The 26,426-nt window shown below is 50.0% G+C and overlaps 1 protein-coding gene across 1 annotated transcript; it reads left to right on the top strand.

Annotated features, from left to right (window-relative positions):
- SLC22A8 (solute carrier family 22 member 8) lies at nucleotides 1-26,106 on the top strand. The gene is made up of 11 exons (XM_064287896.1): nucleotides 1-989; nucleotides 2,048-2,404; nucleotides 17,809-17,912; nucleotides 19,107-19,261; nucleotides 20,000-20,168; nucleotides 22,788-22,911; nucleotides 23,126-23,241; nucleotides 24,342-24,556; nucleotides 25,468-25,576; nucleotides 25,713-25,916; nucleotides 26,007-26,106. Exons 2-11 carry the CDS (start codon nucleotides 2,072-2,074, stop codon nucleotides 26,104-26,106), a joined length of 1,629 nt encoding a protein of 542 aa, XP_064143966.1. The 5' UTR covers nucleotides 1-989; nucleotides 2,048-2,071.
- The last annotated feature ends 320 nt before the right edge of the window (nucleotides 26,107-26,426 follow it).

The raw sequence follows: 26,426 nt of genomic DNA on the forward strand, positions 1-26,426 counted from the left end.
CAGGCTAGGTGACCTTGCTGAGGGAGAGGTAGTATAACATAGTGCCCCATAAAAAAAGCATAGAAAATCTTGGCTTCAAGGGACAGAAGTGGGCTTGGAGTCACACTGCCCACTCACTTGCTGGGGACCATGGGCAAGTTACTTAGCCTCTCTGTGTTCTGTGGCTTAGACCATAGTCTGATGAAGAAAGGGCTGGAAGAACATACATCAGAACTTTGACAGGGCTGGCTCTCGGGGGAGACTGGACGTTTGCTTTGGTTTGGTTTGGCTTGTCTGTATTTCCTAAATTTTATGCAACAAACACAAATTATTATATAATTGAACTAATATTCAGAGAAAAAAAGCAAAGCAGTAGGGATTGCAGTTTGTCTCCAGGGGGATGCACCAAATGAGAAGGGGAGCCTGCCCATTGAGATGGGGGGTGGAAGGGCGTGTTCACCTGGTCAGACACCAGACAGGGGTAGGGGTGACAGCCCTGAGCCCTAGAGGACAGGTATAGTGACATTTTTTGCCTGAGATGCAAGTTTCCAGGAGGCACCAGGCAGAGGGAGGTGGTGCCATGGAGAATGTTGTCTGTCCACCAGGGGTAGCACCTCTTCCATTGGCCATTCTCAGCCAATATTCTCAGAACGTCATCCCAGAGCTCTGGGCCTCAGGGCTTGGGCCGGAACCCTTCCCAGACCATCAGTCTGTCCAGCTAGCAGCCCTGCTAAGCTCAGCCCCTGACGCTGCCTTTGCTGAGGCAGCCCTTTGAGGAGTCCTGGGCTTGGTGGGTCCACAGCACCCTCCCTTCCAGTGCTGCTAATCCTCGGAAGAAAGTCAAACATTAGCCCAGGGAGCAGCTTATGCCTTATATAAGCCCCCCTGGGGGAGGAACAAACACAGCTTGTCAGACCTGAGCTACCCAACTACAGCAGCTGCCGGACGGAGACAGAGCAGGGGCCTCAACTCCATTGCCCACCAGCCCTGCCGGAGCCAGGCCCAGCCAGGTGAGGAGGATGGAGGCCCCCAGCCCAGGCCCCTAGGAACCCCTCAGGAAGCCCCCAAGGTCAGGTCCTGCCTCTTTAATGCAGCTGGCCAAGACCTTCATGCCCTCTGGGGATGTGCTAGAGCCCTTTTGGCTGCCCCAGCCTAGTGGGCCCAGCCCCAAGGAACAGCCAAAAGCCAGGAGGCCTTTCCCAGAGAGCCTACAGAACCTGTCCCAGCTGTCAACCTTAGCTCTGCTGATCTTGCGTGTCTGTCTTCCTGGGGCACAGTCAGGGACCTCTTCACCCACCCCTGCCATCCGGTCCTGTGTAGCCAACATTGAGGGTGGGCAACTTGGTCCCTGCCTATGTGGTATGCACTGCCCCATACACGAAGCATGTGTGATCAGCCCAGCTGAGCACACACATGCTCACACCCACAAGTTGACACACACACACACATAAACTCACACAGCTGTGCCCTCATACTCCAACCTAAATATACACTTACCAGTAAATACCCTGGGCCCTAGGTGGTACAAGCCATTTGCACACAATTACTAGCCTATAGGGTCGCTGTGAGTCGGAACCAACTCAATAGCAACAGGTTTGGTTTTGGGTTTTTTTTTACTAGCTGAGAGGTTGGCAGTTTGAACCTACCCAGCTGTGCCATTGAAGAAAGGTCCGGCGATTTGCTTCCGTAAAGATTACAGCCAAGAGAACCCCATGGAGCAGTTCTACTCTGTAACACATGGGGTCACCATGAGTTGGATCAACTCAATAGCAATGGGTTTGGTTTCTAGTTTTGGTTTTGCTTTTGTAGAGACCCTGTGTACAAAAACCTGCACACACGCCCACACCTGTGACCCCACATCCAGACGTGCAGTTGGATATACCCTGTGTATCCACAGGAGTCTGTGACTACACACCCTGCACACCCACATCCTCACACATCTATACACACACTATTCCACATTCTTGAGCTCACACGCATACCCTTGTACATCCACACCCATGCACACACCCACACATCACCCCCACATGCACACAGACCTCACCCTGTCCTGCTACCTTGCCCACAGCTCTAGCTCGTCTTGCCTGGCGCCATGACCTTCCCAGAGCTCCTGGACCGCGTGGGTGGCTTCGGCCCCTTCCAGTTCCTACACCTGACCCTGATCGGCCTCCCAGTCCTGGGCATGGCCAATCACTTTCTGCTGCAGATCTTCACGGCCACCACCCCTGCCCACCACTGCCGGCCACCCCCCAATGCCTCTGCAGGGCCCTGGGTGCTCCCCACGGGCCCAGATGGAAAGCCTGAGAAATGCCTCCGTTTTATACATCTACCCAACGCCAGCCTGCCCAACGGCACCCAGGGGGCCACGGAGCCGTGCCTGGATGGCTGGATCTACATCAGCACCAGGGACTCCATTGTGTCAGAGGTAGGCCAGGCCACCCCCTCCCACCACATGGCACCCTGCAGCCTTGAGAACACCCCTTGCCTACCGCAAGCACGCCCACATGCCCTGCACCACACATGGGTAGGAGAGGAGGCGGGGCCTAGTCTTCCTAGGATCGAACGACAGGGCACTGGGCCAGTTAGCATCCCTGAGGGCAAAGTGGAGGGTGTGGGGTGCAGATGTGTTCCAACTCTGATACTTGGTTTCTCCACACTCAAAGTCCAAGCATTTATGTGACAAAGAGCTATGGGAGGGCTATCCTGTGACAGGCAGGGTGCTTAGCTCAGAGGACACGAAAACGCAACATCCCAGCTCCCATGGTGTCTACACTCTAGCAGGAGTGACACCAAGCGATAGCAGGATCACACAAAGAAATGTGAAACCACAGCTTCAAAGAGATACTCCATGCTGAGACCTTAGACTAAGACCTACCCCGGGGCTGGATGTGGGGGCCGGGGGCGGGATCAGAGGAAGCTCCCTAGTGAAGTGGCCCTGGAGCTGAGGTACCGTCACACCATCGGGGCAAGGGTTAACCAGGTAGTGAGGGAAAAGAGAAAATTCCATTTTGCACAAAGTCTCCAAGGTGGGGATATGTGCGGAAGAGGGACTGGATGAAGTAGAGGGCTGAAACACTCCTGGGCAGAAAATGGCTCATCCACCCCCGCATTCACTCATAGGTTCATCCTACCATTCATTCATTCCATGATTTGTTCCTTTATTCACCCATTCTTTTACCTGCCACCTCTGGGAATTGCCGAGTTGAATCCGACTCTTCAGTAAACTGACAGGCCAGTAAAGAGAGCCTGATAGGAGGCAGACGAGGAAATTGGGATTAGCATTTATGGAGCAACCTCAGCGTCCGGTATGTTTTGATATTTTGCAGACAGTGTCTCGGTTGATTCCATCACCATCCTCTGTTGAAGGTGATTTTATTTCCTTTAACAGACCAAAAAAACTAAGACTCAGAGAAGGGAGGTAACTGTCCAATGCCAAGCAGCCGGTCAGTTTCAGAGGTGGAATTTAAAGGTAAAGCCCATACGAGGTACAGGGGGATAAATGTTTATGGGAGCCCAAATGAGGGAGTAGCCATGGCGTTCCAGGAAGGCTTCATGGAGGGGGTGGCTTCTCAGCAGTGAGTAGAGACTGGTGTTTTGATTCTCCCCGTTGGAGACTGTGAGCTCCTTGAGGGCAGGATCCTGCTTCTGCCTCGATAGAAAGCCCTTACAGGTGCCAGTCCTGTGCTGAGCACGTGTGTGGCATGTGTGGGCTCCTGGAATCCTGGGAGATGTAGTCCCTGTAAGGGAAGTACCATTATCTGCCATTTTCAGATGAGGAGTGTGAGGCTCAGCCTGGGTTCATGATTTTTCCAGGATTACACATGGCTGGCATCTGGCAGAGGTGAGATTTGAATCCGGGGTTATCTATGAGCAGGGTCCAGATACCGTTATTCTTTTCTTTAACAAATACTCATTTGTATATAAAATGCCTACTATGTGCCAGGCACTGTTCTAAGTGCTTTACAAATATTAATGCTTTTAACCTTCCTGACAACACAGTAAGGTACTTACTATTACTATCCCATTTTCAGATGAGGAAACTGAATCACAGAGATGTTAAGTAACTTGCCAGAGATCACACAGCTAGTAAGTTGCAGATTCAGGATTTGAACACAGGTACCTGGCTCCTAACCATTACATTTGCTGACTCTCATATCCCCTAGATGATATTTTCTCCCTGTCAGATTTGTGTTTTGTTCCAGCACCAAGCACAGTATCTGAAATGCACCCAGGCTCCAGCACTTATTGATATCTATATGCATAATGGAGTCCCTGGGTGGTGCCAATGGTTAAGCACTTGGCTACAAACCAAAAGATTGCTGGTTCAAACCCACCCAGAGGTGCCTGGAAAGAAAGACCTGGCAGTCTACTTCCAAATGGTCACAGCCATGAAAACCCTATGGGGCGCAGTTCTACTCTGAAACACATGGGGTCACCATGAGTTAAAATCGAACTGATGCGTGCAAAATACTGAGGACATAGATTCCTGCCTGCTGTCTAGGAGCTCGCCTCTTATGGGGAGGCAGACACACCCCTTAAGGATTACCAGCAGTTTGGTGAGGCATGCAAGCACCTGTTGGCAGGGATTTGCACTTGTTTGCTCACCCCTGTACCCCAGCTCCTAGGACGTTGCCTGGTACGGAGGAGGTGGTCCGTGGGAGAAACATTGTGCAATGAGTGGATATGTCCTTTATAAACTCAGAATAGTTTAGGAGCCCAGAGCAGGAGCATCCAACCAGCCTGGAGGGTCCATCGAGGAAGGCTTACTGGAGTGAGTGGTGCCTGCACTGAGAGTGAAGGAGGAGAGCTAGCCACAGGCGGAAGTGGGCAAGAGCACCCTAGGGGCAGGGAACCGTCTGTATGGAGTCAAACTCAAAGTCACAGAAGCTTGACGAGAACAAAACAGTCGGGGTCCGCAAGTGGCAGGAGAAGGCTGGAAGGTGTGGAGGCCAGCAGAACTTGGGGCTGGAGGCTCCACAATACTAAGGCAAAGATGTAGCCCTGTCCACAGGGCAGTGGGAGTCATTGAATGGTGTTTAGAGAAGAAAGGTACATTCTGATCACATTCTAAGGACCGTCACTCTGACTGTAGGGTGGAGAATGGCTGGTATTGAGTTGTGAGTCCAGCAGCAGGGAGACCAGTTAGCCAGTTGCCCCAGGAATCCAGAATAGAGATGCCAGATGCAAGGGGCAGTTGGAACAGATACCAGTGAAGTTAGGGATCCAGAAGCTATGGGACTTTGTGGTTGAATGGACGTGGAGCTGAGGGACAAGGAGAGAGCGGAACATACCTCAATACCTGTAAAGAAGTTGCCAAATGTATTGGGTGATCTGCTGTGTATCTAGTCCCTGGACAGACAGAGAGAAGCACAAGTCACCATCCATGCCCTCCAAAAACGTACCACCTAGCAGAAGAAATGGTCCTACCAGGAGCAAGTACACACTAATCCTCACTAATGTTTACTATGAGCTTACCAAGTGCCAGGCCATTCTAAGCACTTTACACATATTAGCTCATTTACCCCGATAACAGCCTTCTGAGGTTAGCACCTTTCTCATCCCCTTCTTACAGGTGATGAAATCGAGGGATCAGTCACCAGCCCAGGGCACATTTCGTAAATGGTGGAGTTTGGAGCTGGCTTCAGAGTCCAAACTCCTTAAGATGGCATAACCCCCTCCTTCACTCTGCACCCTGCAGCTCCAAGGAGCGTGCTGGGTGGGCTGGCTTGGTCACAGGTCTGCCTCCCCCTAGGTTGTAGCCACTCCAGGGCAGGGACATCTTTTTCACCCATCTCTGCAGTCACAGGGCTAGGGGCATAGTGGGAGCTCAGTGGAAGCTGAATGAAGGACATCGCCCCTCAGAGCCTGGCTGGAGGGATGCAAACATTGCTGACTGCTGGCAAACAGCTTCCTTTCCAGGGTGCACCACTGGCTCCGGGGAGCCTGGCCAAGAGCAGAGGTTACAGAGCCTGTACCCACTGAAGCATCAATTCACATCTGTGCTAGCCAACTTCTCAGTCACCACACTGGGACAGGATGACTCTGCCTCCCAGCAAAACACAGGTCCCACCAGGCCCCAGGTACGGTGCCCTTCCTCTGGGTCAGGTCTGCATCAGGCTCTGGCTCCCCAGGGCTCTCGGCTGTGACAGCCCACAGGCAGGGTCCCTGCCTGCCCATCGAAGGGTTAGTGATAGCAGCACAGCACGAGTAGCCCCTCTGGTCTTTCTGTTTGTGGTCCAGACCATGGCAAATCCGTGCTCATCTGCTTGGATAGGGTGGGGTGGGTTCTTGTTCCCCGTGCGGTGGAGGCAGAGCAATGGTTGGACTAGGGGTGGGCCTCTCATGTAGAGGCAGGGGACTGGATGGGCTAGATTTGGATTATTGTTGTTAGGTGCCGTCAAGTCGGCTCCAGCTCATAGTGACCTTATGTATAACAGGAGGAAACATTGCCCGGCCCTGCACCATCCACACAATGGTTGCTATGTTTGAACCCGCTGTTGCAGCCGCTGTGTCAATCCATCTCATTGAGGGACTCCCTCTTTTTCGCTGACCCCTTACTTTACCAAGCATGTTATCTTTCTCCAGCAATTGGTCTCTCCTGAAGACACATCCAAAGTCATCTCCAAAAAAAAAAAAAAAAAAGATTACAGCCAAAGTAATCTCCAAAGACATATCCAAAGTAATGAGGAAGGTAGGGACATTTGGCAACCAGCTGGATCCAGGTGACCTTGGTTAGTTGAGGCAATGGGCCGTCTCCTAGACAACAACATGGGATCTTGAACTAGGATCAAGAAGCCAGAGTTCACATCCTGACTCTGCCATTTAATAGGGGTGTTGCAACCCTCAGAAGCCTCAGTTTCCTCATCACCTGTAAAATGGGATGAGAGAAGCAGCGTGAGAAATAAAGGAGAGCACTTAGCACAGGGCCTGGCAAGTACAAAGCGTTCAGTTTAACATTAGCTGTTGTTGTTGTTATGGATGTCCCGAGAACTAGATTGAGCAGGGGGCCTTCTGGGGATACTCACAGCTCTTCACAGCTCACACAGGCCTCAAGGCTTCTCCTCACTCTGCCTCACTGCATGCCCCCCACCTAGGCCACCTGGAAACAGCGCAGGCCTAGAAACAAGACGGGCCTGTGTTCAAATCCCACAGCAGTGACCTGGTTAGTCACCTCCCCTCTCCTGACTCAGTCCCTCTATCTGTAGAACGGGATGATAGGGAACTTAGCAATGGGACGGTGTGAGGCCTTCACTGGTGTAGTGTGTATTGAGTGAGCCCAGCACAGGGTTGGCTGAGGGATTGAGGGGGGCGGTGGGAAAGGCCATTTCCTTCCTCCTGATCCCCTAAGCTCTCTCGGCAGGGGTGACTGCAAATTCCTCTCTCTCCAGTCAGCGGAGATAAGGTTGGAATTCTTCAAAAGGAATTTTGCTAGGACATTAAGAGGAAACAAAGGCCTTTTTTTTTTTTAAATCTGGAAAGTGTAGGGGGCATGGATTCGGGGCCCTGGGTTCCCTGGAGAGAAATCATAGCCCGCAGCCTCACACAATGAACCCCAGCCCTATAGGTACCTACCTGGGCCTGGGGGTTCTGAAGCCCCCACCTGTGGCCCTCAGGGGCCTGGGCCTGGTCTTAGATAAGCAAGGCCCTTCCCTCTCAGACCCGTGGGATTCTTCTCTGGCTCTTGAGCCTCCCTGCTGTCCCTGCTCCAGGGCCACAAGAAGCCCGTCCCTCACATGGCTCCCTGGAGGCTCTAGGTCAGCTGTTGGAGAAGCCAAGAGCCTGCCCCGTGAGTCCTCTCCAGAGAGGCCTCTGCCCTGGGCAGGTTCCCCTGCTGAGTTTCAGGCTAGCTACCTCTGTCCTTCCCCTATTCCAATCCCCAGGTCCACAGGCTGACCAGCTCCCAGACCACTTGTCCACCTCCTCGTCTCCAGCTCCTGCTTCTTGTCCCGACTTGCCCACCCTCAACCCTGTCCTGCACCCCCTTCCCACCATTTCCAATCTGACATCTGGGTGAAGGGCAGAGAGCCCCAGATGGAGAGAGAGTCCTGCCCTTACCACGTCTCTGGCCAGTCTGACTCCCAGGGACGGCCCTGACCTAGGAAGCCCCTGATCATGTGCACATGAGGGGCTTGGGGCCATCCTGTGGGCTCTCTAGGATCAGGAACTCACTGAGCACTGACTTGGTTCAGGTTCCTGGGCATGACTGTTCCCGGATTGCAGAGGAATAAACTGGGCTCAGAGTGGCCTTCCCAGCAATAATGCTGAGGTCAAGCTTTTACAGGAAAAGTGGTGAGGGGAGTAGGAGTCCTGATTCCACAATCTTTGACTCTATTACATCGCAGTCCCTGCAAGCACAGGCCTTACAATGACAGGTGACAATAATAACAATGAGCGCCGACTGTTTGCCAGGGGTAGTGCTGGGTGCTTTTCATTCCTTATGTCATTTACAATCCTGAGAAGTAGGTGCTAGTATTACCTTCATACTACAGATGGGAAGTTAAGTAACCTGCCCAGGAACACACAGCTGCTAAGTGGCAGAGCTGGACACTCACGTCCTTTTGACTTTCCCCAAGATACCTGAACAGTCCTCTTGGGTCCTTGTGCCAGAGCCCATCAAGGTTCCAAGAGTTCACAGGGGCTGCAGCAGTTCTTCCCAAATTCTGACCTGGCTCCAAAAGGCCCCCGACCTAGGGCAGGCTATTTCCTTGTCCCTGGTTTGGGACACACAAACCATGTATGGGTCCTACTGGCAGTGTCAGGCCCCTAGACGCACAAAGCAGGGCCCCCATCCTACTGACCATGGTCTTGATCAGGAATGGCTCCTCTGATCTTTTATGGCTCACCTTCTGCCTTGCCATCTGAGGGGCCTCCTGGCCTCAGATTTGCTGCTGCTCCAGCTCCTGAGCCTGTCCTCACCCCCACCATTTGGACCTGATTTTTGACTGGCCCTCTTGGCTCCAGCCTTGTATGCCCCGCTTGACCATGATCCCAGCCCATCCTGGGCTATGCTGTCTTACCTGCTTCACAGTAAGAGCCGTCATATATTGAGCCCCCGCTCTGCCAGCTCAGGGCTCAGAGCCAAGCACACCATGAGGCATCAGGGAGACATGGTCAAGAGCACCAGCTGGGGCCAGCAGACCTGGGTTTGTGCCCCTGCCCTGAAATGGACCAAAATATGCTTGGGCAAGTTAAATAACCTCTGAGCCTCAGGTATTTCATCTGTAAAATGGGGAAATAGCAGTGCCCACTTCATAAATTGATGATAGCATTATTTACCAAGCTTGCTCCTGAACACAGTAGCCCTTCTCCCTCTCTCCTACCCCTTTCCTGGCGTCTCAGCCTATGCATAAAGACATATAGCAAGCCTCCCATCCTTCCCTGGACCAGTGAATACTCCCAGAGATAAAAAAGGAGGCCAAGAACATTAGACTAGGATACTAGGAGCAAGAACTCTATGTGGAGCTGCCAAGAGTCTGACATGGAAGAGGTCAACCAAAGCCAAGCCATACCAACAGCCAGATAGAAGCACCAGGATGCTGGGTGGCTGTTTGGCTCCCTTCAACCAGCAAGTTACCTTTTCTTCTCTTGACCTCATCAGTAAAATAGGTATAATAACGCAGCCCTGTTCACTCATTAATTATTCATTGAACAAACATTAACATTTACCGTGTACGGATGACTCGGCTACCTGCTAGGGATAAAAAGTCAAACGAAATGGTCTCTGCCCATCTCAGAGGTTACAGAACAGGGGAGAGATAAACAAGTAAATAAGCAGCTAGAATGCTGTGTCACGTGCACTCTTGGAGGTAAGAACAGGATGCCTGGTGTAAGAGGAGAAATGAGGGGCACCTTAACCAGACTATGAGTCTAGAAGTGCTTCTCAGTGATTTAGCCATTTTGCAAATATTTATTGACTACCTGTTTGTGCCAGACACCCAGAAAAGATGTTCCTGGCACTCAGAAAAGATGACCTTGATATGAGCTTTGCAGGACTGGTAACATTACTAGAATAATGGTATCAGGACAAGTGCAAAACCAAAGAGGAACGAATAACATGAAGCTTTTGTAGAATCACCAAAAGCTGATGGTTCAAATCCATGAGAGGAAGACCTGGTGATCTGCTCCCGTAAAGATTACAGCCTAGAAAACTCTATGGGGCAGTTCTACTCTGTCACATGGGGTCACTATGAGTTGAAAATCAACTTGACGGAACCTAACAACATTTGTAGAATCACTAATGTAACCCGATTAAATCCTAGGGCCCTACATGGCCCAGTCTAGGCAAGAAATCACCATTAAAGAAACACAAATCAGACTCCTGACACCTTAAAGAATAATCTAGTCTTATGCTATAGGTTTTCTTAACAACCAAAGTATAGAGACCACGAGGTTTGTCCTTAATGTGTTTATCAGGAGGAGAGGAGAGGGGGCTTAGAAATTGGACTTTTTCTTGGGGGTTCTGCTAACTACACAGAAAGTATGCCAAAATTCTCTCTAAATGTCTTTCCCTCTTCCCAAAGTTTTAGGATGCCTTTAAAAGTCTCTCCCATTCTCATTGCACCTGGTTCCTCATTGCCATGCTCTTCTCTGACTCCCAGTGTCCTTTACATCACCATCTATCAAGCTGACTGGTGCATCAAACATACCAGGATCACTAGATCTAGCCCCACTAGCTTATGTTGATCTAAAGAACAGCCAGGGCCACACTTTTCTCATCAACTCTGTGAGCGTCATTAACCATGAAATCTCTGGAACAACTTAGAATGAATAGAAGTCCAAGATTTTTTTAAATATTTAACCACAAACCACTTCTTCTTCTGAGCCTCAAAACTTCATTTTACCATCCTCCAGGAGCCCCAGTGGTAAAGTGGTTAAGAGCTCAGGTTACTAACCAAAAGGCTGACAGTTCGAATCCACCAGTCACTCCTTGGAAACCCTATGGGACAGCTCTACTCTGTCCTATAGGGTCTCTATGAGTTGGGATCGACTCGACAGCACACAACAACAACAGTAGACAATTTACCATAGAAGTGTTTCCAGAGCGATCATGAAAACAGAACAGTTCTCTCCATCTCACTGTTGTGTGGTTGTATATTCAAAATACATACTGCCGAGATACTGTCCATCCTGATACATACTTATTCAAGGGGGCAGGGCAATAGCCCACATAAGCATTTGGAGTGTGAACCCTATTATCTCTCATCTCTAACCTCTAAAGCTCTTCTGTTTTTTCTGTGGAATGTTGACTCATTGAATTCCACAGGCACTGTTCTAGGCACTGCAAGTACAGTAATGTACAAAACAGACTAAAAGCCTTACCCACATCAAGTTTACATTCTTGGCAGAGAAACATAAAATAAACAAAATAAATAGTATGTCTGATGGTATAATTGCTATAGAGAAAATAGAGTAGAGGGATAGAAACTACTGGGGGTAACAATTTTAAATAAAGTGGTCAAGAAGAACTCATTGAGAAGATAACATTGGAGCAAAGACAGGAAGGAGGTGAAGGAACAAGCTAAATGACTATCTAGGAGGAAGAACATTCCAGACACGGAGAATAGCACGTGCAAATACTCTGAGGTAGGAGCATGCCTGACATGTTTAAGGAACAGCAAAGAGACCGATGCAACTAGAGTGGAGTGTACAAGATAGAGAGTAACAGCAGAGGAGAGCAGAGAAGTAGTAGGGGTAATGATGGGTGCAGGACCCTGTAAACCAGTTATTGTAAGGGTTTTGGCTAGTTCTAAACTTGACTCAAAGTCCGTTTGAGGAATAATATTCCTGTAAATTGCTCAGTCTTCTAGTAGAAACTGGTTTGCACTGCTTGTTTGAAACCCTACATAATTACAAACTTTCTTCAGCTCTGATAAGAAAACCTATAGCATGACTAGATTATTCTTCAGGGTGTCAAGTCATTTACTCTAAACATGACTCAAAAGCCATTCCAGGAATGCCATTCCTGTAAATTACTCAATCTTCTGGCAGAAACTGGTTCGTGGCACTTATTCCAAAGCCTACATGATCCCATGGTATAAGCCAAGACCCAGTGGATCTAGTTTCAAATTGTGGAGCAGAGCATCAGCCTTAAACAATCCAACCGGGTCAGGCGTTGACCCTGTCATGATCCAGACAGACTCTGGTTTCTTAAGGCACTAAGTATCTGTGGAGGTTGAGATAATAATCAAATTTCCGTTTGTAGCTTCTTGTGGGATGTATTAGGATAGGATAGGCTGACATAACAAAAGAGCCAACAATAATTCAGTGGCTTAAAGAATATAGAATATTTCATGTAACAGCTCCAAGGTGAGCATTTCAGGCTGGTGGTAGGCTCTGCTCTACAGGGTCATTTGGGGACCCAAGCTGACATCTGCCCCAAAGATCTGCCACCTTCAACACATGGCTTCCAGAGTTGCTCTAGCTGTCACCATTCCAGCCAACAGGAAGACAGAAAACATGTAGGTCCAGGCCAGGGATTCCCTCTTTAAAAAATGAGGTAGAAGTAGGGGAAGTACATCTCTTCCACCACTCGCATGGCATTGTCAGGAACCACATGGCCCCACCCAGCTACAGGGTCACCTGGGAGATGTGTTATTACTGTAGAAGAAGGGGGCAAATGAATTTAGGTGGACAAGGGGTCTTTACTTTAGATTTTCTTAAGGGGAACTTCATACTGCATACCACAAAGTACCAGAAGTCTCCTCCAGACATCCACTGGCATTCTCCTCTTCATCCCTCCCACCCCTCCTTTGCCCTGTTCTCTCCCCCTGTCCCCTACACGCAGCATGCAGGCTCCCATTCCAACCAGAAGGGGCCACCAGGCTTGCTGGCCATGCTGGACCACTCTGAAACCACTGAAGGACCTGGAGTTTTCATCCATCCCCATCCTCTCTCACGTCCAGCAGAGGAAAGTGGCAAGAGTTCCCAGGGATATGTGGTTCTTCCCCACTGTTTTTCTCCCAAACATTCTTGTGAGGCATTTCTAGTGAATCAAATTCTCCACTTCATTACACAAGTAATTCAGGGTGGTTGGAGCCAAGGGTGTTTGTTAAGGATTAGCAGGAGATTAGGCCAGACAGGTAGACAGGGGCCAGAGCATGCATTAACAGAGTTTTATCGTTATCCAAAGGACAAGAGGAAGCCAGTGAGGGCTTTAGAGAAGAAAGGAACTTGATTCAAGGGGTGTTTTAGGAAGCTATTTATGTTGTCATGAAAAAATGGACAGAAGAGGATGAGACTGAAGGCTGAGATACCAGTCAGAAGGTTGTTGCAGTGATCCTTTTGGGGCCACAGTTTCCTCATCTGTAAAATGAGGATGATAGCAGCACTTACATCATAGGGTTGCTGTGAAGATTAAAGAAGTTAAGGCATGGAAAGAGCTTAGAACAGTGCCTGGTACGTAGTAAAAATGGGGGAAAAATCTGTCACTATAGAGTCAATTCTGACTCATGGCAACCCCATGTGTTACGGAATAGAAATGCTCCATAGGATTTTCTTAACAGAAGCAGAAAACAGACTTGTCTTTCATAGCACCGCTGGGTGGGTTCAAACTGCCAACCTTTAGGTTAGTAGACAAACACAAACCGTTTGCACCACCCAGAGGCCTTGGTACATAGCAAGGCCTCAGTGAATATAGGCTGTTAGTGTTGATTCAAATGCAAAATGATGGGGTCTTCACTGAGGCAGTAGTAGCAGAAATAGAGACAAGAGCCCAGATTAAAGAGAAATATGAAAAAGTTAAAAACTGGAGGGTTAGGTGAACCTGGAGCGGGAGAAAGAGGGAGGAGTCGGAGAGAATTGCCAATCACAGAGACGGGACCTCGTGGGAAGTGGAGAGATAAGTCCCGTTAAGCCTGACATGCCATTTGATATCATCGAGGTGGAGTTTTCCAGAAGGTAGTTGAATATACTGGTCTTGAGGCCAAAAGAGAGGTTGGGCTGGAGATATGGATTTGAAATAGTCATCATAACATAGTAATTAAGCCACAGGAACAGGTGGAATTGCCTGGCGAGAGTGGATAAAGAGTGGAGGAGCTGGGAAGAGCCCTTCAGAAACTTGAGTGGATGGACAGAGAGAAACAGCCCATGGGGAAAAAGAGCAGTGGCCAAGAGTTGGGGGGAAACCAGGTAGAGGGAAAGGGCAGCTGCACCAATGGCTGCTGAGTGGTCAAGCCAGGTTGGGATATGAAGGTTCCATTGAATTCACTGGTGAGCAGAGTTCCAGTGGTGAAGTGGTGGGAGAAGCCAGAATGGGTGAATTGAGAAGCAAATGGGAGATGAGGACATGGTGATAGCAAGCATAGCTACTCTTTCAAGAGATTGGGTTTGGAAGGAAGAGAGAAATTGAGCAAAAGTGGAAGGGAAATCCAGATTTTAAGATAGATTTGATTACATGCCAATGCTGGGGCGTAGGGGGAGAGCAGGGGAAGGCAAGAGAGAGTGACAGACTGAAAATCATGGCAACCTCATGTGTTACACAGTAAAACTGCTCTGTAGGGTCTTCTTGGCTGTAATCTTAACGGAAGCAGATCCCCAGGGCTTTCTTCCACGGAGCTGCTGGGTGAACTCAAGTCACCAACATTTAGGTTAGTGTTGTGGTCAGGTGCCTTGGAGTCAGGTCTGACTCATAATGACCCAGTCCTGTGCTATCCTCACATCGTTGTTATGCTTGAGCTTATTGTTGCAGCCACTGTGTCAATCAATCTCGTTGAGGGTCTTCTTCTTTTTTACTAACCCCCTGCTTTACCAAGCATGATGTCCTTCTCCAGGGACTGACCCCTCCTGATAACGTGTCCAAAGTATGTGTGACATGTAGTCTCACCATCCTTGCTTCTAAGGAGCACTCTGGCTGTGCTTCCAAGACAGATGTGTTCATTCTTTTGGTAGTCGGTGGTGTATTAAATATTCTTCGCCAATGCCATAATTCAAAGGTGTCAATTCTTCTTTGGTCTTCCTTATTCATTGTCCAGCTTTCACATGCTTATGAGGCAATTGAAAGCACCAAGGCTTGGGTCAGGGGCATCTTAGTCTTCAAGGTGACATCCTTGCTTCTTAACACTGTAAAGAGGTCTTTTCCAGCAGATTTGCCCAATGCAATGTGTCATTTGATTTCTTTTTTTTTTCTTTTTTATTTATTGTTTTAAGTGAAAGTTTACAATTCAAGTCAGTCTCTCATACAAAAACTTATACACACCTTTCTATGTAACCCTAGCTGCTCTCCCCCTAATATGACAGCACACTCCTCCTCTCCACCCTGTATTCCCCGTGTCCATTCAACCAGCTCCTGTCCCCCTCTGCCTTCTCATCTCGCCTCCAAACAGGAGCTGCCCACATAGTCTCATGTTTCTACCTGAACCAAGAAGCTCACTTCTCACCAGCATCATTTCCTGTCTTATAGTCTAGTCCAATCCCTGTCTGAAGAGTTGGCTTCGGGAATGGGCTAACAGAGGGTCTGGGGCCATTTGATTTCTTTTTTTTTTTTTTTTGTCTTTAAAGAATAGAAATTTATTTTCTCACAGTTGTGAAGGCTGGAAGTCCAAATTCAGGACACTGGCAGAGCTACGTTCTCTGTCTGTTGGCTCTAGGGGTAGATCCTTCCTTGTCTCTGTCAGCTTCTGGTAGCCCCAGGCGTTTCTTGGTGTTCTTTGGCTTGTAGGTGGATCCTCACGTGCTGTCTTCCCCCTGTGTGTGATTTCCCTCCATGTCTGTTCTTCCCTTTTATGAGACAGTGCTCAGAAAGGATAAGGGCTAGGATCCACCTGACTTCGGTATGGCTTAATGGATAATATCTTCAAAGACCGTAGTTCGCCAAACAAGGTCACATTCACAGGTACAGGGGTTAGGACTTCAACGTGTCTTTTTAGAGGACGCAATTTAATTCATAGCACTATACCACTTTGGTTTATCCTTTCATCAGTTGATGAATATTTGAATTGTTTCTACTTTGGGGCTATTGTGAACGATGCTGCTATTAACATGCACATAGAAGTTTTTATGTGAGCATATGTTTTCAATTCTCTTAGGTATATAACTAGGAGTGGAATTGCTGGGTCATAGGGAAAATTTATGTGTAACTTTTGCACAACTGCCAAATTGTTTTCCATAGTGGCTGCACTATTTTACATTTCCACCAACGTGAGGGTTCCAATTTCTCTATAACCTTGCCAACTTTTTGTTCTTTTTTTTTTTTAATTGTGCTTTAAGTGAAAGTTTACAAATCAAGTCAGTCTCTGACACAAAAACTTATATACACCTTGCTACATACTCCCAATTGTTCTCACCCTAATCGTTTGATTTCTTTACTGTTGCTTCCATGGCTGTTGATTGTGGATCCAAGTAAAATGAAATCCTTGACAACTTCAATCTTTTCTCCTTTTCTCATGATGTTGCTTATTAGTTCAGTTGTGAGAATTTTTGTTTTCTTTATGTTGGGGTGTAATCCATACTGAAGGCTATGGTCTTTGATCTTCATCAATAAGTGTTTCAAGTCCTCTTCACTTTCAACAAGCAAGGTTGTGTCATCTGCATAATGCAGGTTGTTAATGAGTCTTCTTCCAGTCCTAAGGCTGCATTCTTCTTCATATAGTCCAGATTCTTGGATTATTTGCTCAGCATACAGGTTGAATAAGTATGGTAAAAGAATACAACCCTCGTGTACACCTTTCCTTACTTTAAACCACTCAGTATCCTCTTGTTGTATTTGAACGACTGCCTTTTGATCTATGTACAGGTTCCTCATGAGCACGATTAAGTGTTTTGGAATTTCTATTCTTCCCAATGCTATCCATAATTCGTTATGACCCACACAGTCGAATGCCTTTGCATAGTCAATAAAACACAGGTAAACATCTTTCTGGTATTTTCAGCTTTCAGTCAGAATCCATCTGACAGCAGCAATGATATCCCTCATTCCACATCCTCTTCTAAATCATTCTTGAATTTCTGGAAGTTTCCTTTCGATGTCCTGCTGTAACCACTTTTGAATGATCTTCAGCAAAATTTTAATGGCATGTGATATTAATGATACTTTTCAAAAATTTCTGCATTCTGTTGAATCACCTTTCTTTGGAAAAGGCATAAATATGAATCTCTTCCAGTCCACTGGTCAGGTAGTTATCTTCCAAATTTCTTGGCATAGATAAGTGAGCACTTCCAGTGCTGTGTCTGTTTATCATACTATGGAGGCTTGAGTGTTGCTGTGATGCTGGAAGCTATGTCACCAGCATTCAAATACTAGCAGGGTCACCTACGGTGGACAGGTTTCAGCTGAGCTTCCAGACTAAGATAGACTAGGAAGAAGGGCCTGGTGGTCTACTTCTGAAAAGAAATTGCCAGCAAAAACCTTATTTTTGTTAGTAGTTGAGCTCAAACCATTTGCACCACCTCAGAACCTTTGGGGCAGGGTTGGCAAGAATAAAATAACATCCCCGTGGAGGAGAAAGAGTGAGGTCAAGGGTGCAGGTGGAGTGTCCAGCCTTGGACACATGAAGGGAGGAAAGGAGGCAAGGAGGAAGTTTCAGGGACACAGGCAAGCTTGGCATTGTTGAGGGAGGAGGTTGAAGACAAACATGAACGTGGTTTCATAAGCCACAGACAGGCCACACATGCTTGAGGGATGCTATCATTACAAGCAAGGGCCAGGACCCAGAGAGCCACAGGCAGACACAGGAACCCCTACCGGGCTGAAGGGGAAATGGCTCTTGGGAAGCAGGAGGCCAGGCTTAGGGATGCCAAGGGAGGGTGCCAGGAGAGTGAGTGAACATATGGGGAGACAGGGGTGAGCCGGTTGGTTTGGACTGAGCAGGCTGGCCCCACCTTTCTCTTGTGCAGTGGGACTTGGTGTGTGACTCCTACAAAATGAAGGAGTTGGCCCAGTCTATCTTCATGGCGGGTGTGCTGATTGGCGGGATCGTGCTTGGAAACCTGTCCGACAGGTGAGACAGTGGGGCATCACAGGAGGAGGTACAACCCAGGGAGATAACTGTGCCCTACTCAGCTCCACCCAAATGCCCTCAGAAGCAAAGCTCTGGGGAGGCTGGAGGCATGGTCCTCTCTGGGTGGCCTTGGGCAAGTCCTATTCATTCTCCGGGCCACAGCCTTCTCTCTCCCCCAAGGCCCTTATACCTCAAATCTTCCATCCTCTCCACGCCCAGTGGGAAGCCCAGGCTTTTCTGGCATCAGGTTGTGACCATGGAGCAGTTCTACTCTGTAACACATGGGGTTGCCATGATTTTCAGTCTCTCTCACTCTCACTTGCCTCCTCCCCACCAACACTGGCATGTACTCAAATCTCTCTATCTTAAAACCTGGCTTTCCCTTCCACTTTTGCTCTATTTCTCCCTTTCCTTCAAAGCCAATCTCTTGAAAGAGTAGCTACACTTGCTATCACCATGTCCTCATCTCCCGTTTGCTTCTCAATTCACCCATTCTGGCTTCTCCCACCACTTCACCACTGGAACTCTGCTCACCAAAGCCACCAATAAGTTTTTCCAGTGAATTCAATGGAACTTCTTATCCTGACCTGGCTTGACCACTTAGCAGCCATTGGTACAGCTGCCCTCTCCCTTCACCTGGCTTCCCTCCAACTCTTGGCCACTGCTCTTTTTCCCCATGGGCTGTTTTTCCCTGCCCATCCACTCAAGTTTCTGAAGGGCTCTTCGCAGCTCCTCCACTCTTTATCCACTCTCGCCAGGCAATTCCACCTGTTCCTGTGGCTTAATTACTATGTTATGATGAATATTTCAAATCCATATCTCCAGCTCAACCTCTCTTTTGGCCTCAAGACCAGTGTATTCAACTGCCTTCTGGAAAACTCCACCTGGATGATATGAGACAGCATCTCAGACTCAACGACAGACTGCTTAGAGATGGTGCTCCTTTGACCCCTGCTCAGGCTGCCAAGCTGGGGGTGGAGGCAGAGAGATCACTCATTAACTCAAACCTCTAATTGCAAACTTGTTGAAAAATAGCAATTACCAGCAAGGCTGTGTCTGGGGATGAAGCTATGCGCCCCTCCTGGCCCTTCGGGAGGTGGGGCATACAGCCCTTTGCCCCAGGACCTGCAGAGTCACTCGCCTTGGCAGCCACTCTGGGGCTAACATTGCCCCTACATCTCCTTGGTGCTGCAGGTTTGGCCGCAAGACTATCCTGTCCGGAAGTTACCTGCTGCTGGCGGCCAGTGGCTGCTGTACAGCCTTCAGCCCCACCTTCCTCAGCTACTTGGTCTTCCGCTTCCTGACTGGCTCCAGCATGTCAGGCATTTCCCTGAGCACGGTGATCCTGAGTGAGCAGCATGGAGGGCAGAGGAGGGGATTAGGGAGCACCAGTCAGGAGCTGAGAGACAGGGGTTCTAGGCCTTGCCCAACCACAGGCTTCCTGAGACTTTGGTCAAGGTGCTGGGCCTCTCAGCGCCTCAGAGCCTCCTCTGAACATAACAACAAGCATATGCATTGGTGGCGTTAGTTGCCATGGAGTCCATTCCAACTCATGGTGACCCCATGAGTGCAGACTAGAACTGCTCCATAGAGTTTTCATGGCTGTGGCCTTTCAGAAGCAGATCTCTAGGCCCATCTTCCAAGGCGCATCTGAATGGGTTCAAACCACAAACCTTTCAGCTAGTAGCCAAGCACTTAACTGTTTGTGCCACACGGGGACTCCTTCTAAGCATATGAATAGCAGCTATCAATACTGAGGTGAGCCTGGTACTCTAAGCACCTGATCTCACTCAGTCTACACACACGAGCAGGTGATACCATGATCCCCATTTTATAGATGAAGAAATTGAGGCACAACAAAGCGAAGTCACTTGCCACTGGGGAGGCAGTGGTCAAGTGCATGGGCTTGGGAGTCAGCCAGATCTAGCTTGGAATCCTACCTCCTTAAGCCTCAGTAGCAGCATCTGTAAAATGGGAATGATGAACTCTTAAAGGTGAAGGTCAGGTTGTGTAGCCATTGGGAAGCAGGAGGGAAATGCCTGGGGCCCAGCAGGATCCTAATCCGGTCCTTGGGCTCCTCCCTGCAGATGTCGAGTGGGTGCCCACCCGGGTACGGGCCATCCTGTCGACGGCAGTTGGCTACTGCTACACCACTGGCCAGTTTATTCTTCCCGGCCTGGCCTACGTCATCCCCCAGTGGCGCTGGCTACAGTTAACAGTGTCTCTTCCCTTCTTCATCGTCTTTCTGTGGTCCTGGTATGTGGCCTCCTCCTCTCTACCCACTTCCTTAGGCCCACTGGGGCCAAACAGCAGAAGCCCATGCCTCACCAGGGTGGCCAGCTCTGTCTATCCCTAGGCACCCTTGCCCTAGGGTCAGGGAAGGGCATTCCAGGGAGGAGGACTTGCGGAATCAAAGGCAGGCAGCACGTGGGAGCAGGTACCCAGGGGTCACTGAGGGGCTGCCTGAAGCTGAAGAAGGGAAGTACGTTGAGATGGACAGGATGGAGCTCAGAAAGCTGGGAAGGACACGGCTTCATGCGGTGGGAGATGGGAAGCCATGAAGTGCCTGCGGTGGTGTTGAGAGGCCTGACCAAAATTTCATCTGTGAAGTAATAGTCTAGAAGGACAGATCCAAGTGGGGTAGACCCAAGATGCGGGGCTAGGGCGAGAAACAGAAGAGAGGTGACTAGGCAAGCAGGAGGAGCCTGGGGACAAGCCTGAAAGACATTTGAAGGAAGAACTCACAGAATTTGGCAACTTCTAAATTTGAAGTGGGAAGGAAAGAAAGTCCCAAGAGGCAACCCAGCCTGGGGACCTGGGAGAACTGAGGTACCAGAAGGGGCAGAGAGCTCGCTGGAGGTAGAAGGTGAATTCCGTTATCCACGTGTCAAACCTGAGCACACGTGGAGGAGAGGAGATGAGTAGAATGTAATCGAAGCCAAAAGACAGGAAATCACAGACGAGCTAAGGGAAAGAAATGAAGTCTTAGCGCAGCCTTTTTTGAGCACTTACTGCATATGCGCAAGGCCCTGTTCATCAACTACATTGTCTCAGATCCTCGTGACATCTCTGTGTGAAGGGGCCATTATTATCCCCATTTTATAGATAAGAAAACTGAGACTCAGAGAAGTGAACAAGTCCCAAAGTTTACACAAGAAGGAGCAGAACTGTGGTGGGACCTCGGCTTGGAAATGAGAATAGAAGCTCTTAGATATTGTTGTTAGTTGTCATAGAGTCAATTCCAACTCGTGGTGACCTCATGTGTGCAGAGTAGAACTGCAGCTATCAGTACTGAGGACTTACTGTGGGCCTGGCACTCCACTAAACACTTGATTTCATTCAGTCCACACACACAAGCAGGTGATATCGTGATCCCCATAGGGTTTTCAAGACTGTATCCTTCCAGAAGCAGATCACCAGGCCTGTCTTCCTAGGCACGTCTGGGTGGGTTGGAACAGCCAACCTTTTAGCTAGTAGTGAAGCACTCAACCATTTGCGCCATCCAGGGAATAAGAACAGAAGGTCTTAGAGGGAACGGGCAATCTGAGGATAAGCGAGGAAGAGAGATGTGCAGAGGGCCCAGTGTGGAGTCAGAGAGCTGGCGGAGGGGGAAAATGTCCACAGCCCAGGGGGGAGCAGAGAAGGAACAGTCAGAGAGCCCAGAGTGAAAATACAGGCTGGGGATCAGCTGTATTGGCAAGACCTCAGGCCCCTTCACTGTGTGGCTTCAGGCAAGTCTTAGGCACTTTGAGCCTTGAGATTTTTAGAGGTAAAATGGAGGTAATAATGCCAGTTACCAGAGCTTTGTGTGCCTGGCACATAAGGAACTCACTAGTTGGAAACTACTGCTGCAATTATTCTCAGGGGAAGAGCAGGGAGTCCAGACCCTGGGTGTCGGTTTGGGACAGAGTCACTGATATTTTTACTGACAGCAGCTCAGAAGACTGTCAAGGCAGAAACAGAGACCACAAGGCTAGGAGGTTGGGTAGCAATAGGCCCAGGAAGTTACCACAAGCAGCTGAGGGCAGTGGTCTGAGGCCAGGTAACCAACATCCACTCTCCCAGGGGCCTGCCTGGAGCCAGGTCCTGGGTGCCTACGGGGCTGGGGGGGAGGGAGGGTTGGAGCTGACCCCACTTTGGCCCAAACCTCTCCAATACCATTCCTTTCTCCCCACACCTCCACCTCTTTCATTCGTGTTTGCCTAGCGACCCTTGGGGACTGCTCAGGGGGAGCAACCCCTACAGAAGAGCCCATGGGAAGGAGGGGATGGGGCGGCTGCACCCTAGCGAATCCCAAGACAGCTTGACACACCCTGTGCTGTGCTCCCTGCCCCCTCCCCAGCAGAGTTTGTCCTTTGCAGGGAGAATGAAGGGTCCTCAAACCCATTCCCTGGGCCACAGCCCTCACCTTAGCCCCAGGCCCCTTTCCCAAGCTGCCCCGGGACCACAGCCCTGCCCCTTCTTCAACAGAGAGGCTGGGTCACAGCCCAAGGAAGGCTGAGGGAGGTGGACGACGTGCAGAAACCTCCAGCCATCCAGCCTCGGACATGCCATCCCCTCCCCAGGCCCCACCTGCTTTGGCCTAGGGCCCGGGGCTCCTAGGGCTAAGGAAGATATCCAAAGATAACAAGTGACTCATGTAGGGAGCAGAGGGAGAGCTCTCTGGAAAGGGAAGAAGAGAATGCTGGAATTTGTGCTGGCTGCAGGCAGCCCAGGTGCAAATTTTGGCCAAGTTTAAATTCCATGAAATCTGCAGTAAGGCAGTTCGGATTTCTGGGCCTCTGACCCCTTGCCTTTGGCTGTTGATGCTCTCCCAGCCTCTCAAAGGGGGTTCTGGGGTGGGGGAAGCATTGCAACTTGATTCTGGGCCCTCAGGTGGATAGCAGAGTCTGTACGCTGGATGGTTCTGTCCGGAAAGTCCTCAAAGGCCCTGAAGATACTACGATGGGTCGCTGCCTTCAATGGCAAGAAGGAGGAGGGAGAAAAGCTCACCTTGGAGGTAGGGGCCATGAGGGATTGTGGTCTAGAGGTTGGGATCCCTGAGCTCTGCTCTTGGGCAGTCTCCTCTGCTTGCTACCATTTTCTCCCAAGCCTGCATCATGTCTGACCCCCTAAGTAAGCACTTCTGGGGGTCCCAGGCCTGCACCTCCTGCTCTTCTGCTTCCTGCACACCAGCTGGTCACTAATGTCACCCTCTCCTCTTCTTCCCCAAGGAGCTCAAACTCAACCTGCAGAAGGAGATCGCCTTGGCCAAGGTCAAGTACAGCGTAGTTGATCTGATCCGGACGTCCACCTTGCGCCTCCTGTTGATTTGTCTTTCCCTGGCCTGGTAACCCACCACCTCTCCCTTCCTATACCCCAGCACCTCCACCAAGGCAAGGGTGATGAAGAAGTCCTCCGGCAGGCTCACCTGAGAGTATGGCCAAGGGCATCTGCAAGTGGAGTCAAGTACCTCTGCCCGTGGGCCACCCAGCCCAACCCCAGTCCCCAAATCGTCTACATCCCTGCCCCACACCCAGACCCAGCTACCAGGGTCTGCTTCTCTCTGGAGTCATGCCCACCCCACCCACAGGGCAAAAGCTCCAAACCCCTTCACCGGTTCACATCCCAGCCGTGGTTGTTTCTGGATGCTGAGCCTCTCTGTCACTGCCCACACTGGTCCAGCTCTGCCCTTTGGGACCCTACAAGAGCAAGGCTGCCCTCAGGGCTTCAGACTTGAAAATGGAAACTGTGTTTCTCTTGAGTCTTCTCTTCTGTCCTCTTTTGTGACCTGATGCTGAGGTCCTTCTTCATCCTGGCCATCCCCCTATGAATAGGATCTAATTTGTGGTCCAGGAACCCTTCAAAAGAAATCCAAAATTCTAAGAGGGGGAGAGGAGGCATCTGGCCCATGCAAACAGCTTAATTTCACCTCCCCCACACAGACATTAAGCTCCTCATCGGGCAACTCCTACACAACCAAATAAAGAGAGATCATTTACCACAAACAGTTTGCGCTCAACTACTAACCTAAAGGTTGGCGATTCAAACCTACCCAGAGGCTCCATGGAAGAAAGGCCTGTGATCTGCTTCCGTAAAGATTACAGCAAAGAAAACCCTGTGGAGCAGTTCCACTCTGTAACACACGGAGTCGCCATGAGTCAGAACTGCCTCAATAGCAACGGATTTGGTTTTTTGGTTTGGTGTCCAAGATTCCTTCCAGTCCTGCTATACTCTGGGGTCCACTGTACGGCCCCTGTGCCAGCACACCCCAGATCCAGGCCCATCTCTGACATAACCGACTAATCACTTTCCCACAGAGCCCTTACCAATTGGTTGTAGTCGGCACAAAAAAAATGAAACTCCACATCATCCTGGTGACCCCGTGGCCAGTATGGGGAGAAGCCCCAGCCTGGCTGAGATGCTGACCTGTCCCTCTCTGCTTCTCAGGTTTTCCACCGGTTTTGCCTACTACAGTTTGGCCATGGGTGTGGAAGATTTTGGGGTCAACATCTACCTTCTCCAAATCATCTTTGCGGGAGCCGACGTCCCAGCTAAGTTTATCACCATCCTCTCCATGAGCTACCTGGGCAGGCGCATCACTCAGGCTGCTTCTCTGCTCCTGGCAGGAGGGTCCATCTTGGTTCTCACCTTTGTGCCCTCAGGTGAGAAGCTGGGCTACCCGAGAGCCCTCGGAAGTGAATGGACCACGCAGGCCAACCTATCCATGGGCATCACAGGCTGCCACAGGTTGTGGCTCTGCCTCTAATTAACCATGTTATCTTGAGCCAGTCCTCGGGCTCTCTAGGTCTCTGGGTCTAGAAAATAACTCAGTTGGGCTAGATGATATTGAAGCTCCTTTCCGGATCTGACTTGGACTGGGCAATGTATGGTGATGTCTGGACAGTGGGCGGGATTGTTTTGGGATTGGGCATGTCTGTGTATCATCACTGTGGAGAACAAGTGGGGATGGGGAGACAACTGAGCCCAGTGCTCAAGAAAGACCCCACAACTTACTCCATCAAAACACTGGAAAAGCCGCTTGTCTTTTATATAGATGATTGTTTGTTGCCACACCTACCTCTTTCTAAAGGAATTTAAGATATCTTAAGGCAAGAGCGTATACATCAAAATATAAACGGGAATAAGGAATCAGAGCCAGGGAAAAACACAAACACAGCAGGACACAAGCAAGCAAACCATTAGAAATAGCAGAGGAGCTATTACTCAGCTCTAAGTTTGGATCTGAGCTTCCTGGCAACAAAAGCATAAAGGGAGACAAGGTCAGTTACAGAACTCTAGTTATCAAAGCCAAGCTTTTCCTAGTACTGAAACTTTTCGGAAATCACTCCTGAGAGACTCAATATGGGGGTAAAGTTGACCTGATGTCCTTGGCACTTCAGTACCATCACTTGCCTGCCCTCCTCCCTTCCTGAGCTGTGTGACAAGGATCATCTAGGCTGGTGCATAGGGCAAGGCCTGGTCCAGAGCAGATTGATTGGGAAAGTTTGCTATGTGATGAGAACACTCAAGTGCTCCCAAGCTCCAAGGCCCGTGCGTTTTCTTCCCTCTGCAGACCTGCAGACCTTGAGGACAGTGCTTGCCGTGTTTGGGAAGGGGTGCCTGTCCAGTTCCTTCAGCTGCCTCTTCCTCTATACAAGTGAGCTGTACCCCACCGTTATCCGGTAGGTGTTGGGGCTGGGCCCAGCCAGCCAGGGTCAGTGGGGCTATGGCTTCCTCCTGCCCCTGCCCAGGGGTACCAGAGCCATCCTTCAAGAACCCCACATCCAGGCTGCCAATCCCTGCTCTGAACCCTCCCAGGCAAACAGGTTTGGGCTTAAGCAACCTGTGGGCTCGCGTGGGCAGCATGATGGCCCCAGTGGTGAAGATCCTGGCCGAGGTGCAGCCCTTCATCCCCAATGTCATCTACGGGGGCATGGCCCTCCTAGGAGGCAGTGCCGCTCTCCTCCTGCCTGAGACCCTCAATCGGCACTTGCCAGAGACCCTCGAAGACATGGACAACTGGTCAGCCCCTGCCTCTGGCCCCCACCAGTGCTCCTCCTTGGGAAAGCAGGGCTGGGCCCTGGGCTTTGCCTAAGTCCTCACTATCCCCAGGTTCCAGCAGGCAAAGGAGCCAGAGCAGGATCCAGAAGCGGAAAAGGCCTCCCAGAGGATCCCTCTGCAGCCCCATGACCGAGGCCTGGTCCCCAACTGAGGGCAATGGAACCCCTTTCCCTGCCCTCCAGAGACTGGTCCCTGCCAAGGCCCTGCTTGCCTCTGGGCTCCTCAGACACCCTGGGGTCCTAAAGACAAAATTTTCTGAGAGTCAGGGAAAGCGGTCTCCAATCCTACCTACCACCGTCAGAGCCCCAGCCCTGGCCAGTTCAAGTGTTCTTCTCCAGGCCTTCCCACACCCACCCTGCCCTCAACCTCCCTACAGCCTAGACCCTGCCGTTCTTCTCCCCAGCCCTTCCCCACTGTCCCAGCCCTCTCACTCTGAGGGCTCCTGGGCCCCCTGGCTCAGGCCTGGGCACC

The sequence above is a fragment of the Loxodonta africana genome, chromosome 7 (genome assembly GCF_030014295.1).
Source record: "Loxodonta africana isolate mLoxAfr1 chromosome 7, mLoxAfr1.hap2, whole genome shotgun sequence".
NCBI classification, from domain to species: domain Eukaryota; kingdom Metazoa; phylum Chordata; class Mammalia; order Proboscidea; family Elephantidae; genus Loxodonta; species Loxodonta africana.